The sequence below is a fragment of the Argopecten irradians genome, chromosome 16, assembly GCF_041381155.1.
Source record: "Argopecten irradians isolate NY chromosome 16, Ai_NY, whole genome shotgun sequence".
NCBI lineage: Eukaryota > Metazoa > Mollusca > Bivalvia > Pectinida > Pectinidae > Argopecten > Argopecten irradians.
In genome coordinates, this window is record NC_091149.1 from 17,185,180 (window position 1) to 17,203,948 (window position 18,769).

Sequence of the window (18,769 nt, forward strand, 5' to 3'; positions counted from 1 at the left end):
GCCCCTAGTACAACCCAGGTTCGTTGGGTATTATTTAATATGCTTGTCTGTTGGTAGGAGGAAGAACAAACTACAGGGTTTAGACGATAATGAACAGTTTATTATGACTATTAACAGTAACTATTTACAACATACATCACACATACATCCACACCCATATTATAACCAGCCCCCTTCCCCGTACCTAATTATCTATTACAGTTTTATTCCCATCTAATTACTAAATATAAAATAGTCAAATATAGCCTAGTAGCGGAGCTAGCAGCACGCAGGAACTTAATCCATCAGACTGCCCAGTCTACTAGAACTACCCCGAATTTATCCCCATACCCGAGTCTAGGCAGCCAATCACAACAGAGAAAACACAGACACACATTTAGGACATCTCACGAGAAATGAATGCACGACACAAACACTACCACAGTATAGAGAAATACAGCACAGGTACACAATACACCTACGGACAAAACAGCTTGACTGGTTAGCTTGCCTAGACAGTAAACATATAAATTAATGTCCCCCGCTACAAAGCTATTGTCATTTTGAATATTATTGCCAGTAAAATCCTTCTTGAGATCAATATTGTTGGATCATATCAGTACAAAGCACAAAAATTAGCATTTATGAAGCATCAGTATATTGTTTGTAACATAAACTGTATCACTATGCTACAATTTACAGCTTGCATCCACTTGAACTATTAAAATATGTCAAACACATGTCCAGAGCAGAAATAGTTTGAAACCTCAGTCAGAGAGGTCAATCAATACATATATACAATAATGCATGCTTTTTGTCCAGCTTGTTTTCCTAAAACCTAGCTGTGATTTTATTGGATTTCAGTGAATTTATAATACTGATGCAGCTTTAACTATAATGTTAATATAAAAGTAAAATTAGGATTAGGATGTTGATAAGAGAAGATCAATTTTTTTTAAACAAAATTGAATGTTTTTTTTCCCTGTATTTCAGATAATGTAAAGTGAATAGTTACACCTTGTAACTTCAACAAATTAAACTATCAATGAAAGGAAGGATCAGTTGTACCAGGAAAAAATCTTCAATGCGAAGAGGAGCAAGAATATCATGGACAAATAAAAAAAACCCATTGTCTTATTATCTAAAGGACTAAAGAGGCATTGAAATATTATGAATATATAAGCTAAAAGCCATAATATGGTTAAAGGACTAAATTGACTTTTTTAATAATCATCTGACCCGAAGGGTCAGGATGACCTATAGTCATCATGTTTCGTCCGTCGTCGTCCGCCGTCCGCCGTCCGCCGTCCGCCGTGCGCCGTCCGCCGTGCGTTAACTTTTCACATTTTGAACTTCTTCTCAAGTTCTACCAGTGGGATTTGGCTGAAACTTGCATGAAATGTTCCTGACACGGTCCCGACAAAGTGTTGTTATTTTTCGGGTCGATCCGAAATCCAAGATGGCCGCCACAGCCGCCATCTTGAAAACACATTTTGAACTTCTTCTCAAGTTCTACCAGTGGGATTTGGCTGAAACTTGCATGAAATGATCCTGACACGGTCCCGACAAAGTGTTGTTATTTTTCGGGTCGATCCGAAATCCAACATGGCCGCCACAGCCGCCATCTTGAAAACACATTTTGAACTTCTTCTCAAGTTCTACCAGTGGGATTTGGCTGAAACTTGCATGAAATGATCCTGACATGGTCCCCGACAAAGTGTTGTTATTTTTCGGGTCGATCCGAAATCCAAGATGGCCGCCACAGCCGCCATCTTGAAAACACATTTTGAACTTCTTCTCAAGTTCTACCAGTGGGATTTGGCTGAAACTTGCATGAAATGATCCTGACATGGTCCCGACAAAGTGTTGTTATTTTTCGGGTCGATCCGAAATCCAAGATGGCCGCCACAGCCGCCATCTTGAAAACACATTTTGAACTTCTTCTCAAGTTCTACCAGTGGGATTTGGCTTAAACTTGCATGAAATGATCCTGACACGGTTCCGACAAAGTGTTGTTATTTTTTGGGTCGATCTGAAATCCAAGATGGCCGCCACAGCCGCTATCTTGAAAACACATTTTGAACTTCTTCTCAAGTTCTACCGGTGGGATTTGGCTGAAACTTGCATGAAATGATCCTGACACGGTCCCAACAAAGTGTTGTTATTTTTCGGGTCAATCCGAAATCCAAGATGGCCGCCAGAGCCGTCATCTTGAAAACACATTTTGAACTTCTTCTCAAGCTCTACCAGTGGGATTTGGCTGAAACTTGCATGAAATGATCCTGACATGGTCCCGACAAAGTGTTGTTATTTTTCGGGTCGATCCGAAATCCAAGATGGCCGCCACAGCCGCCATCTTGAAAACACATTTTGAACTTCTTCTCAAGTTCTACCAGTGGGATTTGGCTTAAACTTGCATGAAATGATCCTGACACGGTTCTGACAAAGTGTTGTTATTTTTTGGGTCGATCTGAAATCCAAGATGGCCGCCACAGCCGCTATCTTGAAAACACATTTTGAACTTCTTCTCAAGTTCTACCGGTGGGATTTGGCTGAAACTTGCATGAAATGATCCTGACACGGTCCCGACAAAGTGTTGTTATTTTTCGGGTCGATCCGAAATCCAAGATGGCCGCCACAGCCGCCATCTTGAAAACACATTTTGAACTTCTTCTCAAGTTCTACCTTTGGGATTTGGCTGAAACTTGCATGAAATGATCCTGACATGGTCCTGACAAAGTGTTGTTATTTTTCGGGTCAATCCGAAATCCAAGATGGCCGCCACAGCCGCCATCTTGAAAACACATTTTGAACTTCTTCTCAAGTTCTACCAGTGGGATTTGGCTGAAACTTGCATGAAATGATCCTGACACGGTCCCGGCAAAGTGTTGTTATTTTTCGGGTCGATCTGAAATCCGACATGGCCGCCACAACCGCCATCTTGAAAACACATTTTGAATTTCTTCTCAAGTTCTACCAGTGGGATTTGGCTGAAACTTGCATGAAATGATCCTTACATGGTCCCGACAAAGTGTTGTTATTTTTCGGGTCGATCTGAAATCCAAGATGGCGGCCACAGCCACCATCTTGAAAACACATTTTGAACTTCTTCTCAAGTTCTACCTTTGGGATTTGGCTGAAACTTGCATGAAATTATCCTGACACGGTCCCGAAAAGTTTTGTTATTTTTCGGGTCGATCCTAAATCCAAGATGGCCGCCACAACCGCCATCTTGAAAACACATTTTGAACTTCTTCTCAAGTTCTACCGGTGGGATTTGGCTGAAACTTACATGAAATGATCCTGACATGGTCCCGACAAAGTATTGTTACATCTCTGGTTGATCCCAAATCGAAGATGACTACCATGACACTATATCTAAGTAATTTCCTATATGTTAAGGCCCTTGGGCCTCTTGTTTGAAATAAAATTTGTTGTAAGAAATTGAAAATTATCCTGACATGATCCTGACAAAGTGACACTATATATAATTAATTTTACTATTGTCAAGGTAGTCAGATGACCGTTAAGGCCCTTTGGGCCTCTTGTTTAATAAAAAATCCTGCTTACAAACTTTCTTTTTAGTTTTTTGTTTCATTTTGTTGACTTCCCTGGTGTACTTATAAATCCGATCAGATATGTGGCTACAGTAAACTATCATCTGGTTTGCAGAAAATTTGATCAGATTTTTTTCAGAAATCCAATCGGAATAACATTCAAAATACGATTGGGTTTTTAGAAAAAAATCTGATCAGATTTTTTTTCTGAATTCTGGTTGGAATTTTGAGTCGGATTTTATCTGCTGAGATTTTAATACAACTGGATTTTTTTCTGCACGGATTTTCCATATATGGAAAATCTTACTCTATTCATTTAAATATTACGCCCCTGTTTTCCGATCACAAAATAGTTTTCCCGATCTGATTCAGGAAATTATGATCAGATTTTGATATACTGTAAAGAGAAGATATTAATCCGTGCAGATTTTTGAACATTGAAATCCGATCAGATTCCGATTCCAGTCCGACCAGATTATTTCGTACAGGCAGGTCTTGAGGTCTTTTACAAAAATTGTGAATTATATTACCCTGGGGTCTCAAGTTGCCCCCTGGGGAGGGGGTCAAGTTTACTATAGTTTATATAGTGAAAACTCATTAATGAGCTTTTTTTGCTCAATTTTCATAGGAAATGAGTCAAACTTGTTTAGAATTATTAGCCTGAGGTAACATTTTATTATATCTAAATTGGTCCTGGTCAATCCCCTCGAGGCAGAGGGGCGGGGCCAAAAGGGACAAATAGGCTAAAACTTTAAAAACTTCTTCTTAAATACTGGAAATGGTAGAATCAAATACCCTGCAGGTAGGGCATTAGAATTGTACCTGCTGCCACTATTGCATGATCGTAAAAGGCGACTAAATTTAGGATCTTATCTTTTCTCATCTTCCTAACTGACTTTCTCTTTCCTAATGCCTCCCTTGGCACCGCCTCACTTTTGGCCTTGAGTTGAGTGTTCGCCCCTGTGAGGAAGGCTCTGGGTTTTGTCCTCTGGCCGAGACACACCAAAGTCTATAAAAGTGGTAGTTTCAGCTCCTGCTTAGCGCTCAGCATACAGGGAGTGGGACGACTGGTTCGCCCGTTGTCAGTATAATGTGACCGGGTGGGGTGTGTTGCTTAGTGTCTTTGGCGGCATACTTCAGTGATATAGCACTATAAAAAGGGCAATGGTTCCACTATACAAGAAGACACAACATGAATACACCGCAGTCTCCCAAAACACGCACCTCGCACAACATACACGCAACACACCGCATACATGGGAGGCCGTCCTTGCATGACCATAGCTGTTGATAGGACGTTAATTAATCAAACAAACAAAAAAAAAAAAAAAACAAACAAAGAATCAAATACTTGTCATATATGGACAGGTCTTAAGATGTTTTATGAAAATTGTAAATTATATGACCCTTGGGTCTCAGGTTTCCCCCTGGGGAGGGGGTTAAGTTTACTGTAGTTTATATAGGGAAAACACATTGTTGAGTATTATTTTATCATTTGTAATAGGAAATGAGTCAAATATTGTCAGAATTATCAGTATGAGATAGCCATTGAATCCTATTAACCAATTTTCCATGACTGACCCCCAGGGGCCTTAGGGGCGGGGGGTCAAATAGGCTATAACTTCAAAAATCTTCTTCTGAAATTTCAGAAATGGCAGAATCAAATACTCATCATAGATTGAAAGTTCTTGAGGTCTTTTACAAAAATTGTGAATTATATTACCCTGGGGTCTCAAGTTGCCCCCTGGGGAGGGGGTCAAGTTTACTATAGTTTATATAGGGAAAACTCATTAATGAGCTTTTTTTGCTCAATTTTCATAGGAAATGAGTCAAACTTGTTTAGAATTATTAGCCGGAGATAACATTTTATTATTATATCTAAATTGGTCCTGGTCAATCCCCTCGGGGCGGGGCCAAAAGGGACAAATAGGCTAAAACTTTAAAAATCTTCTTCTTAAATACTGGAAATGGAAGAATCAAATACTTGTCATAGATGGACAGGTCTTAAGATGTTTTATGAAAATTGTGAATTATATGACCCTTGGGTCTCAGGTTTCCCCCTGGGGAGGGGGTTAAGTTTACTGTAGTTTATATAGGGAAAACACATTTTTGAGCATTATTTGGCTATTTTTCATAGGAAATTAGTCAAACTAAGTTATAATTATTTGTCTGAAATAGCATTTTAACATCATATCCATATTGGCCATGTCTGACCCCCAGGGGCCAGAGGGTTGGTTGCAAAAGGGGTCAAAATGGTAATTTCAAAAATCTTCTTTTTGAATTAACAGATTTGATGGAACCAGATACTCTTGATAGATTGGAAGGTCTTAAGGCCCTTTACAAAAATTTGTAAATTTCATGGCCCTGGGATCTCAGATTTTCCCCTGGGGAGGGGGTCAAATTTACTATAGTTTATAAAGGAAAAAACACATTTAGGAACTTTATTTGCTTAGTTTTCATAGGAAATTAGTCAATCTGGATTAGAATTATTAGCATGAGATAGCATTTTAACATCAAATCCATATTGGTCCCTGGCCGACCCCCAGGGTGGGGCCATATATTCTCTTTTCTTTTTAATAATACATTACAAAACTTTAACACTGGTCTGCGTAAAATTTATTTAGTTGTTGTTCTCTTTTAGTTAAGGAAAAGAGAGTTCACACGCGCTAGACAGTGACGTCACCAATACATGCGGCGACCGTTTTTACTCACAGCGACGTTTATGGCAACTGAATTTTCACCATTTCTCGTTAAATGATGGGAGAAAAAGAATCTTCCATGGGCCAGTCAGGTAGACAGGGATAGCTTAACTCTCGTGAAAGATTTTGACCATCAAACTTCGGCAAGCCTCGGGTTGACCAGCCAAATATTACGCTCGGGTGGAGATATCCCTGTCTATTTGACAATCCGATCCTACGTAAGATTAAATTAATCAATCCAGAGATTATATAGAGGATCTTACAAAAGTGGCTATGCAAAACGAAATTCATCAAACAAGTTCAAAAAATCTATATCTTTCATTCAACCAATTTTATTGAATAAATCAATAGAAATCGACAACAGGCAAGGCCTATATATACCTTTCCTAGCCAAAGACTATACAAATTATGCTTCAGTGATATAGCACTATAAAAAGGGCAACAATTCCACTATACAAGAAGACACAACAAGAATATACTGCAGTCTCTCAAAACATCACCATCGTCATCACTATCTACCATCGCCGTACAATCAGGAAGTTTGTAAACAGTAATAAGAATATTTGAACATTTGGATATTTGGAAGACCCAAACAATATCAATGGGTATATAAACACATATGTATTTATATATGTAAATAAATCAGATAAGTCGTTTGGTATGAATTTAAAAAAAATGAAACACATTTGAATATATTTGCATCAACGTCATCTGGGCATTGTATACTACCATTAAGTGCTACGAGAGAACCATAAAATTTCAAGGTATCGGTTAGTCTATGTCTTTCATTAATAAAGATTGCACATTCGAATGGATAATGGAAAACGGTTTCTTGTGAGTTTCCGCACTCGCAATTTGGAAAATCCAATAAATGATTATTGAATAAATCAAAATTAAGATTACTAGCCTTAGTTCTATGTTGACAGAGAATAATGTTTAAATGTTTATTTTTCTAAGTCCATATTTTTGAAAAGTGATAGTTACCTTAGATACCTTATTGTTCTGTATATTTATTAGGTGTTTGAATTATAAAAGATTGGTGCATCACAGTCTGAATAAAATGCAGATCCTTTTTATCTCTACGTTTGATAAGAGGATCTGACATGAAAACATACCATAAGGGAGTCACGTTCTGGTGACCTGTGGAAATAACCAATCAAATTGCTGCTTACAAAATATTGACAGTTAATTTCAGGGTACGAAATAGTTTGAGAAAACTGTCAGTAGTTTGTTCCGTCTACGTAGTCATCTCGCACAAAAAGCACAATAAAGCTAAATGTATATGTATACTAGGCGAAATGACGTTTTCAGTTGATGTGGCAAGGTGTAGAAACTGCATATTTAACGAGTTCGATAATTTTTATCACATAGTCACAAGTGTAAGATTCTATTAATCATATAGCTTTTATTTATAGAAATATAAGTAAAATTTTAGATTTCGTCTCTTTACAAAACAGCAACAATCCGATTCGAATGTGACGTTTCCGTCCACTGAGACAATCATGCAACGTCATATATAGATTATGACATCAAAAATGCATGCGACGTCATAATAGTATTATTACACAAATATGTCTTACGATATTTACGACATGCAGGCCGTATAATATCGCAGTCATGTACTGCTCCAGTCTGCTTACCATTCGAAATCGAATAGAAATACCCAAGGTATAAATGACTGGCATAAATCACCATATGCATTGTAATGTGTAAGTAATTTTAGTTAGTTTTTAAGATTATTTTAAAGTGAATAGTCGGGCAAAGAATATCAGTCTAAATGCGTTCATTGGCCTTCCAAAAGTTCTCATATATTAATACGACGGTTAAGTTCTGCTTACGTTTCCCAGTTCTGACCATTAAAAGAAAGAAAAGTTTAAAGCATTGAAAGCGAGGCTGCGTGGAAATGTAACCACGGACATAGTCAGCCGGGAGGACGTTTAAGGATTCCTATACTTTAAATTAATTTCTTCGTACGCAGATAGATTCTGACGAGAGATTTTATTTTTCAATTTCATAAGAAATTATACTGGTTACATTCACACCATTTTTACCGACTTTAGCCATCCTTGCCCAACTGATCACTTTAATCAATATGTTTTGCTTGACATGCATAATTTGTATTTGTGTCAGTTTATTAAAATATTGTAATTGTAAACAGGGAATACATACTTTTTTACGTCAATATATAATACAATATTTCAACAAAATGTTTATCGCTCTTATTGTATTTGAAAAGCTATCCAATAAAAAGCTTGTCCTTTTCTGTATACGATGTAGTGTTATTCAACGATACGGTACAGTACCTATCCGCAAGGTAGATACCTCTGCAATATTCAAAGACGGAATAATGCAGAGACCCTCTGTCCATTATTCACCTACCAATCCATCCTAATGATAATAATATATACTGACGATAGACAAACAAGACTTCCTTCGTTTCGTGTTGAATGCAGCAAAGAATGTCTTGGTTAGATAGCAAACTCATAGTATATTTGTATATATCAGAGTTATGAGGCATTGCGGGTAGGTATTGATTATCATTAAAAGCAACGTCGTCCGTAAGTTGCACCGTAAATCATACATAGGTGACGTCATTGTCCTATTGCAGGTGACGTCATTGTCCTATTGCATGATCGTAAAAGGCGACTTAATTTAAGATCTTATCTTTTCTCTTCTTCCTAACTGACTTTATCTTTCCTAATGCCTCCCTTGGCACCGCCTCACTTTTGACCTTGAGTTGAGCGTTCGCCCCTGTGAGGAAGGCTTTGGGCTTTGTCCCCTGGCCGAGACACACCAAAGTCTATAAAAGTGGTAGTTTCTGCTCCTGCTTAGCGTTCAGCATACAGGGGAGTGGGACGACTGGTTCGCCCGTTGTCAGTATAATGTGACCGGGTGGGGTGTGTTGCTTGGTGTCTTCTGCGGCATGCTTCATTGATATAGCACAAATAAAAAGGGCAATAGTTCCACTATACAAGAAGACACAACACGAACATACCGCAGTCTCCCAGTACACTCACCTCGCACAACATACACGCAACACACCGCATACATGGGAAGCCGTCCTTACATGACCATAGCTGTTAATAGGACGTTAATAAATCAAACAAACAAACAAACGTCTCTCGTGGTTGTGGCAATGCTAGGAATATCTATAATGTAACATAAATCTACAAGAGGCCCTATGAGCCTTAACGGCCAACTGATAATTAATATATACAACATTTAGATGAAATAAATTCCGTAGCAAGTCCAGTAAGTCGTTATATAATAAAGACTATTTGACCATTGTGACATGGAATGAAGGTCAAGGGCACTACTTGGAAAAAAACGTGGTAGTCCTTCATCACATCATGCTATAGGCACAATGTCAGCTCTTTAGGCCTCTGATTTATTCACAACATGTCGTTTAACCTCTTTGACCTTGTGAACTTGTTGGTGATAATATGTTTTTGTATTTGATTACATTAACGTCCTATTAACACTCAGTGTGATAATATGTTTTTGTATTTGATTACATTAACGTCCTATTAACACTCAGTGTAATGTCAGGATGACCTCCAATGTATGCGATGTGATGCGTGTACGTATGAAGTGCGAACAACACCTGTGAATAGTCTCCATGTGGAAGCTAATGAGCCATCTCTAGACGATCGACGAAAGAAATTATCCTTACAGTATGCTGCTCAACTGAAATCCAACCCAAAAATCCCGCATTTAACCCTGTATTCAATCCACAACATCAAGAAATATTTACACAAAATCAAAAGCTCATACCAACATTTGGCATCAGAATTTCAAAATTTTTGCTGAAACTAAATATAAATTTCGACACCATTGACGAGTACACGGTATCGGCTGTACCACCATGGCTCATTCAAACACCTGATATCAATTTATCTTTGCATGAGAGGGCAAAGTCCAGTGCATTACCCGAAGAACACAAATCCTCCTTTCGGGAGTGCATTAGGGCTTTCCCTGACCATGTTCAGATCTACACTGACGGATCAAAAGATGTTGATAAAGTTGCGGCAGCATGCTGTACATCTAATCACTGTTCCTCTATTCGACTTCCAGATGTTGCTTCCATTTTCTCTGCGGAAGCTTGTGCTATCGGTCTGGCTCTTGACCACATCAAAGAACACCGCATTGAAAAGGCAATCATCTGTTCAGACTGACTTTCGGTTCTTCAGGCTTTGAAATCAAGAAGCCCTAGAAATACTCTAATTCGAACATTTCGATTATCTTCTAAAACTCAAATTACTTATCTCTGGATTCCCAGTAATGTGGGTATAAAGGGGAATGAACAGCCTGATAAAGCAGCTAAGACTGCTCTTCGCCTAGCACAAACAGATTTGAAAATACCATACACCGACATTAAACCTTCAATTCAGTCAGCCATCAAACACCATTGGCAACAAAGGTGGTCTACCGAAACAAACAATAAACTGTTTAAAATTTAACCTACACTTAATCCTAAACTGTCCAGTCGGAGAGACCGCAGAGAGGAAGTTGTTCTCTCTCGGCTCCGAACTGGACACACATATTTTACACATTCCTATCTATTGAGAGGGGAGGATCCTCCTACATGCCATGCATGTGATTCTCCTCTCACAGTGGAGCATGTTTTATTGCATTGTATTGATTTTAAACACATACGAGATAAATACTATGATGTCTCCGACATGTACACTTTGTTTCATGCCATGAGACATAATCGTATTTTTAATTATCTCAAAGAGATCGGTTTTTAAGCAAAATATGAACGTTTTCTCATCATACATCGTATCAACTCAACATTTCATCGTTTTCATCAACATTGTGCATGAGTTTTCTCATGTGTTTTAGCCAAAACTATTTTATCCCATGCAAACCTTTTTTATCAAATAAACGTTTACAATCTGTGTTTTAGTCCTTACTTGCCTTTTCTTACCCTTATCTTTTATCCTGATATTAATGCCTGACTTGTAGTTTGGCCCTAAATGACCTTAGTTGTCGATAGGCCGTAAAACTCAAACAAACAAACAAACAAAGTATGAAGTGCGTGTTTTTGGCCATATTACATGGTTTTAAAAGGCAACTGAAGTTAGGATATTATCTTTTCTCTTCCTAACTTACGTTGTCATTCCTAACGTCTTTCTTGAAACAGCCTCACTTTTGGTCTCCCACCGCTCGCCCCCGTTAATAGAGCGGCATATGGCCAAAAAAATTGGAAAATCATTTTTTATAATACAAGTACGAAACTTGGTATGCAAGTAGTTATGACTATTTTAAAGAAAAAATATGGCGGGAGCCATCGCAAGATGGTCGCCATTTACGTGGTGAAACTGAACAAAAACTAATGAAATATCAAGCTGCACCTTTTGATTAAAGCATGGAAGCTGGCATACGAGTAGCTATATAAGACAACCAAAAGTAGGAATTAAACAGGAAACCATTCAAAAAGGGTATCTACTTCCGTTATTTTTTCAAGATTTTTGTAGGCGAGACTTAGAGGAGTAACGAAACAACACGTTGATATAAACTTAAGCATGTGAGTAGCCAAGACAATCAAAATAAAATTTCAATCGGGAACACCTGAAAAAAGTACCTAGTCAGTTTTATTCAAAGTAGCGTTCATTTCCGTAGTCGGAATTAGTTAGCATTTTCGTAAGCAATATCCAGAAAGTTATGAAATAACAAATAACAATTTTTGATGAAAGTATAAAAGTTGGCATGTGAGTAGCCAAGACAATCAAAACAGTATAACAAGAGGTTCATGGGCCTTAACGGTCACCTGAGTTCGGATTCAGAATGAGACATATAAACACTATATTTTTCCCATCAGGCCCTTGAAGTCAGTCAGTGATTTCATAAATTTGACTTTTTAATCTATGAAGATTATTTAGTTCATCGATTCCATAAATTAGGAAGAAGAATTTTAGCCATTTTGACCCCACCCCTCTTGGACACGACATGAAAATGCTATTTCCGGCTAATAATTCTAACCAAGTTTTACTAATTTCCTATGAAAATAAGCAAATTACATTTGTATGTTCATAAATGAGTTTTCCTATATAAAATATAGTAAACTTGACCCCCTACCCAGGGAAAAACATCAAACCCCAGGGTCATATAATTCACAATTTTTGTAAAGGACCTTCAGACCTTTCCATTTATGAAGAGTTTTTGATTCTATCAGTTCCAGAATTTCAGAAGTATATTTTGGAAGTTGTAAATAAATCAAAAGTTGTCAGAATTATCCTTTTGAGATGGTAATGGAATCATATTAATAAATTTTCCATGACTGATCCCCAGAGGCCTTAAGGTCGGGGCCAAAAGTGGTTAAATTGGCTAAAATTTCATGGTGGTGTGTTCGGCGTTATACTTCATTTCCAAAGGTCATCCTGACGTGACCCCATTCCCCCAATTTTTTCCAGAATACTCAAAGATATTAATGCTCCGGAGACCAGAACCAAGTGAATCAAATCCGGAAATTGTAGAAAATTTCTTGAAATTTCTCAAAAATTCTTGAAACTAAAGACATTACACTGATTATCATTCAATGGTATTTTCGCAAAAATGTGAAATAAAATGGGGAAATGTACTACAAAAAATGAACTGAAATCAGTAATAAAATTAAGGAATTTAACTGGAAATATCTTCACAAAATAGTACATTATGTATTTAGTATTTACTGACTTCTGCCTTTAATATACATACATTTCAAGCACTTTTTCGGGAAAACGTTCATCTGTTTATGGAAGTATACAATAAAAGGAATTACAACTCGGCAAAGGCTTTTGGTATATTTAGGAAGTACAATGACTTAGTTAATATTATAACCAGATTAGAATCAAATTACCTCTCCTTACACAGTTGAAGTCAAACAAGTGTCAATAACGATGCTTTGTATATAAACAACAAGCTTGAAACACTTCATTATTGTTTGGTTAAAATGAAGAAAGACAATCATAACATTAAAGCAAAACAAATGTAAAGCGAGTCATTTACCGCAAAAATTACTAGGCCAAAATCCTGAAACAGGAAACGCACTTACATATATGATATAAAAGACTCGGGAAAGGGAGAACAATTCCGGTTGAAAAGTTGAGAGGTATCGATAGATGTGTACAAGGATTTATTTAATGATATATTAAAAAAGTAATGAAAAACGTTTATAAAAGTATATATGGTTGGGTGTTGAATGCAATACGTTAGATTTCGATTTTTGATACAATTTGATTTGTACCTAAAAAGATACTACCAGGGGGATAGTTGATTGTAATACATACACTGTTGAAACCAACTTTAAAATAGCCCCATGGATGTGTTTGTTTGATTAAGTGATGTCCTATAAATAGCCAGTGCCATATAAGGACGGCCTCCCATGAATGTGGTGTGTTGTGTGTTTGTAGTAAGAGGTGCGTGTTTAGGGAGACTGTATATAGAGGAACTGTTGCACTTTTATAGTGCTCTATCACTGAAGCATGCCGCCGAAGAAACCAAGCAACACAACCCACCCGGTCACATTATTCTGACAACGTGCGAACCAGTCGTCCAGTTACTCCCTGTATTCGGAGTGCTAAAATGGTTAGGGTTTAAAATTGGTTTTATTGTTCGTAAGCCCTTGGCCTAACAAGAGGCCCATGGGCCTTAACGGTCATCTGACTCATGGCACAAAACAACAAAGTCACAGTATAAAGTATTGGTTAACGATTAATATAAACAATACAAGGAACTCCTTAGTTGAATATGTAAGTTTCTGAAAAAGGTAAATGTCATTTGTTGAACAAACTTGGTAGCCCTTCATCCAAATATGGTCAAAACCCATTCAAGGATTAATATAAGGAGGAGTCAGATTTAAAAGCCAAATTTCAGCAAAGCTCCCATTTTGGACCTCGGCCATACTATCCCCATGGGTCTTACCTTGGTCCTTTATAAAATATGATTGTCCTTACCTAAAGTTCCCCCTTCTGAATCAACTAAAACCCCTATAGACCAATTTTCATTTTCATTGAGGTCGGGAGACTGAAACTTTAAAACAGGAAGTGGGCCAGCGGCCATCTTGGAATAACAAAATCTTTACAATTATGTTTGCATGTTGTTCGGGCATCAATTAAAACCCCTATAGACCAATTTTCATTGAGATCGGAGACTGAAACCTTAAAATAGGAAGTGGGCCAGTGGCCATCTTGGAATACCAAAATCTTTACGAAAATGTTTGCATGGTATTCGGCATCAATTAAAACCCCTATAGACTAATTTTCATTGAGATCGGAGACTGAAACCTTAAAACAGGAAGTGGGCCAGCGGCCATCTTGGAATACCAAAATCTTTACGAAAATGTTTGCATGTTGTTCGGCATCAATTAAAACCCCTATAGACCAATTTTCATTGAGATCGGAGACTGAAACCTTAAAACAGGAAGTGGGCCAGCTAAAATTAAGAAAATTTGCCCTTTTGGGGCCCCACCCCTCAGTTCCCAGGGTTCAGACCAGACTCATTTATATAAAATATAATTGTGTTTCCCCAATGATGTTTCACACCAAATATAGATAAAATTCATCCAAGGATGGAGGAGGAGTAGGATTTTAAAGCTAAAATTAAGAAAATTTGCCCATTTGGGGCCCCACCCTCAGCCCCTAGGGGTTGGACCATGCTCATGCATTTACATCAAATATGATTATCCTTCCGCAATAATGTTTTACACTAAATATAGATGAAATCCATCCAAGGATGAAGGAGGAGTAGGATTTTAAAGCTAACTTAAGCAAATATGCCCTTTGGGGGGCCCCACCCCTCAGCCCCTAGGGGTTGGACCACGCTCATTTATATAAAATATGATTGTCCGTCCCCAATGATGTTTCACACCAAATATGGATGAAATCAATCCAAGCATGAAGGAGGAGTAGGATTTCAAAGCTAAAATTAAGAAAATTTGCCTTTTTGGGGCCCCACCCCTCAGCCCCTAGGTGTCGGACCAGGCTCATTTATATAAAATATGATTACCCTTCCCAAATAATGTTTCACACTAAATATAGATGAAATCCATCCAAGGATGCAGAAGGAGTAGGATTTTAGAGCTAAAATTAAGAAAATTTGCCCTTTTGGGGCCCCGCCCCTCAGCCCCTAAGGGTCGGACCAGGCTCATTTATATAAAATATGATAACCCTTCCCAAATAATGTTTCACACTAAATATAGGTGAAATCCATCCAAGGATGAAGAAGGAGTAGGATTTAAGAGCTAAAATTAAGAAAATTTGCCCTTTTGGGGCCCCGCCCCTCTGACCCTAGGGGTCGGACCAAGCTCATTTATATAAAATATAATTGTCCTTCCCTAATGAAGCTTCACACCAAATATTGATGAAATCAACCCAAGGATGAAGGAGGAGTAGGATTTTAAATCTTAAATTAAGAAAATTTGCCTTTTGGGGCCCCACCTCTCAGCCACTAGGGGTCGGACCAGGCTCTTTTATATAAAATATGATTGTCCTTCCCAAATGATGTTTCAAACCAAATATGGATGAAATCCATCCAAGGATGAAGGAGGAGTAGGATTTTAAAGCTAAAATTAAGAAAATTTGCACATTTCGGGGCTCCACCCCTCAGCCCCTAGGGGTCGGACCAGGCTCATTTATATAAAATATGATTGCCTTTCCCAAATAATGTTTCACACTAAATATAGATGAAATCCATCCAAGGATGAAGAAGGAGTAGGATTTTAAAGATAAAATTAAGAAAATTTGCCCTTTTTGGGCCCCGCCCCTCTGACCCTAGGGGTCAGACCAAGCTCATTTATATAAAATATAATTGTCCTTCCCTAATGAAGCTTCACACCAAATATGGATGAAATCAACCCAAGGATGAAGGAGGAGTAGGATTTTAAAGCTTAAATTAAGAAAATTTGCCCTTTTGGGGCCCCACCCCTCAGCCCCTAGGGGTCGGACCAGGCTCATTTATATAAAATATGATTGTCCTTCCCCAATGATGTTTCAAACCAAATATGGATGAAATCCATCCAAGGATGAAGGAGGAGTAGGCTTTTGTATAAATAGTCTTACGCACGACGCACGGCGGACGGCGGACGGCGCACGGCGCACGGCGCACGGCGGACGGCGCACGACGACGGACAAAACACGATGACAATAGGTCATCCTGACCTTCGGTAAGCCCTTGGCCTAAAAATGTAATCCATGTTTTAGACTATTAGAGTAAAATTTAGGAAGTAATTTAGTGATGTAGATTCCTTTTAAGTGTGAACAAGAACATGGAAAGTTGTCTGTGGCATACCTGCTGTCTAGGTATCAATCATTAAACATGATATCTTACCAAACATAGAAAAATATTCCCTAGCTATTTGCAACATGATAAATAATTGGGTCTCTTTGATCATTTATCATTACGATCGGTTACACAATTGACATACACAGTATACCATTCTGAGCACATGTAAGCCAAGCTAATATTAATATTATATTATTAACACAATAACAGAGACTGAGACACCTTCCATAAAGGGTATCCCATCGAGAATGGAAATTCCATCAGCGAATGGTGTGTGAGCCTAAGAGCAAGTTTTTATGCATTGCAACATTTTAATATTACAGCACTTCACTATATGTATAGCATTGATATTGATAAGTCTATCTGGTGTATAACCGTATACATTTGAAATGTTACTCTTTGCGAGGTGGTAATGGATGATTTGGTTAGAATCTCGAAGTTTAAGAGCGTAAAATCCATATTTATATGTTATATTTTGACATTGGTTCTTCAATTAAATTTGGCCGTACTTACTGATAGTGAGTATAAAGTAGTTACAAAGACTATTATTCAGAATCATGCTAGATCTTTGATATCGACGTCGACTTTGAGTACGAAAATTGGGTGTGCATCGTCTTGCGGGCATACCTCGACATGCCTGTCGTTTTCGTACGAGCCAGCAAAAGGGGAATGTAAAATGTACAGTGATGAGGTGTGCTACCAAGATGATGGGGTGACTTCATCAACGATCACCTACAACACCAGAGTAGTCAACTTCTCCAGTAAGTATACATATTTATCTAATTTAAATGCTCGTAAATGTCAGATATGCTTTGAGTGTTATGATGCAATGTCTGTGTTTTAATTTCATTATTTACCTTCCGGTTACTGTCAATGTATATAAATATGGTGTCAAAACAAGGTGTGATGATATTTGAGTCAGTTGATTACAGTTCGAGTTCATGGTGATGACCTATTCATTTGATTTTTTTATCAAAACTTTCCGAATTGTAACCGTCCATCATTAATTCTGTTTAGTCTGATTTTCGATAATTTTATTGAAAAAAACCAGGTTATTCCGAAACCTAAACATTTTTAGGTCACCTGAGACGAAGTCTCAAGTGACGTATTCTAATCGCCTTCTGTCCGTCGTCATACGTCGTGCGTCGTATGGCCATAAACAATTTACATTTTCGATTTCTTCTCCAAAACTACTGAAGCAATTTCAATAAAATTTTGCACAAACCTTCTATGGCATAAGGCCAATCAAAATTGTGAATTATATGGCCCCATCCCCCAGGGAGCTATGGGAGGGGCCAAAAGGGGTGAAATTGACTAAAATTTCAAAAATCTTCTGCACTCACAGATGTGATGTAATTCAATACTCTTCATAGATAGAAAGGTCCTAAAGTACTTTACAATAATTGTGGATTATATTACCCTGGTGTCTCAGCTTTCCCCCTGGGGAGGGGGTTAAGTTAACTATAGTTAATAAAGGGAAAACAAATTTATGAGCATTTTTTGCTCAATTTTATAGTAAATGAGTCAAACTTGTTCAGTATTATTAGCCTGAGATAACACTTTTAATATCGTATGTATAGTGGTCCTGGTCAACCCCTTCGGGGCAGAGGGGCGGGGTTAAAGGGGGCAAATAGGGTTTGTTTGTTTGAATAATTAACGTCCTACCTGCAGGGCTACAGCTATGGTCATGTAAGGACGGCCTCCCATGCATGCGGTGTGCTGCGCGCATGCCGTGCGAGGTGCGTGTCTCGGGAGACCGCGGTAAATTCATGTTGTGTCTTCTTGTATAGTGGAACTTTTGCCCTTTTTATAGTGCTATATCACTGAAGCATAACAGGTTAAAACTTTAAAAATCTTAAATACTGGAAATGGTAGAATCAAAATGCTCTGCATAAATGGCAAGGTCTTAAAGTCCTTTACAAAAATTGTGAATTATATGACCTTGGGGAGGGGGTCATGTTTTCTTTAGCTAATATAGGAAAAACACATTTATAAACGTTATTTGCCTATTTTTCATAGAAAATATGTCAAACTGGGTTAGAATTATTATACTGAAATAACATTTAACAACATATCTATCCATATTGGTCCTTGTCGACCCCCAGGGGCCAGAGGGGCGGAGCCAAAAGGGGTCAAAATGGTAATTTCAAAAATTGTCTTTTTGAATTCACAGATTAGATGGAACCATGCAGATATTCTTGATAGATTGGAAGGTCTTAAGGCACTTTACAAAAAATGTGAATTTCGTGGCCCTGGGATCTCAGATTGTCC

The 18,769-nt window shown here is 37.9% G+C and overlaps 1 protein-coding gene across 1 annotated transcript in view; it reads left to right on the top strand.

Annotated features, from left to right (window-relative positions):
- The first annotated feature begins 16,910 nt into the window (after positions 1 to 16,910).
- The window catches only part of LOC138310048 (microfibril-associated glycoprotein 4-like), a 33,040-nt gene continuing 31,181 nt past the window's right edge, over positions 16,911 to 18,769 (top strand). The window contains exon 1 of the mRNA XM_069251196.1: positions 16,911 to 17,259. Within this exon, the coding sequence (XP_069107297.1) occupies positions 16,911 to 17,259 (349 nt within the window). The remainder of the gene's footprint in view (positions 17,260 to 18,769) is intronic.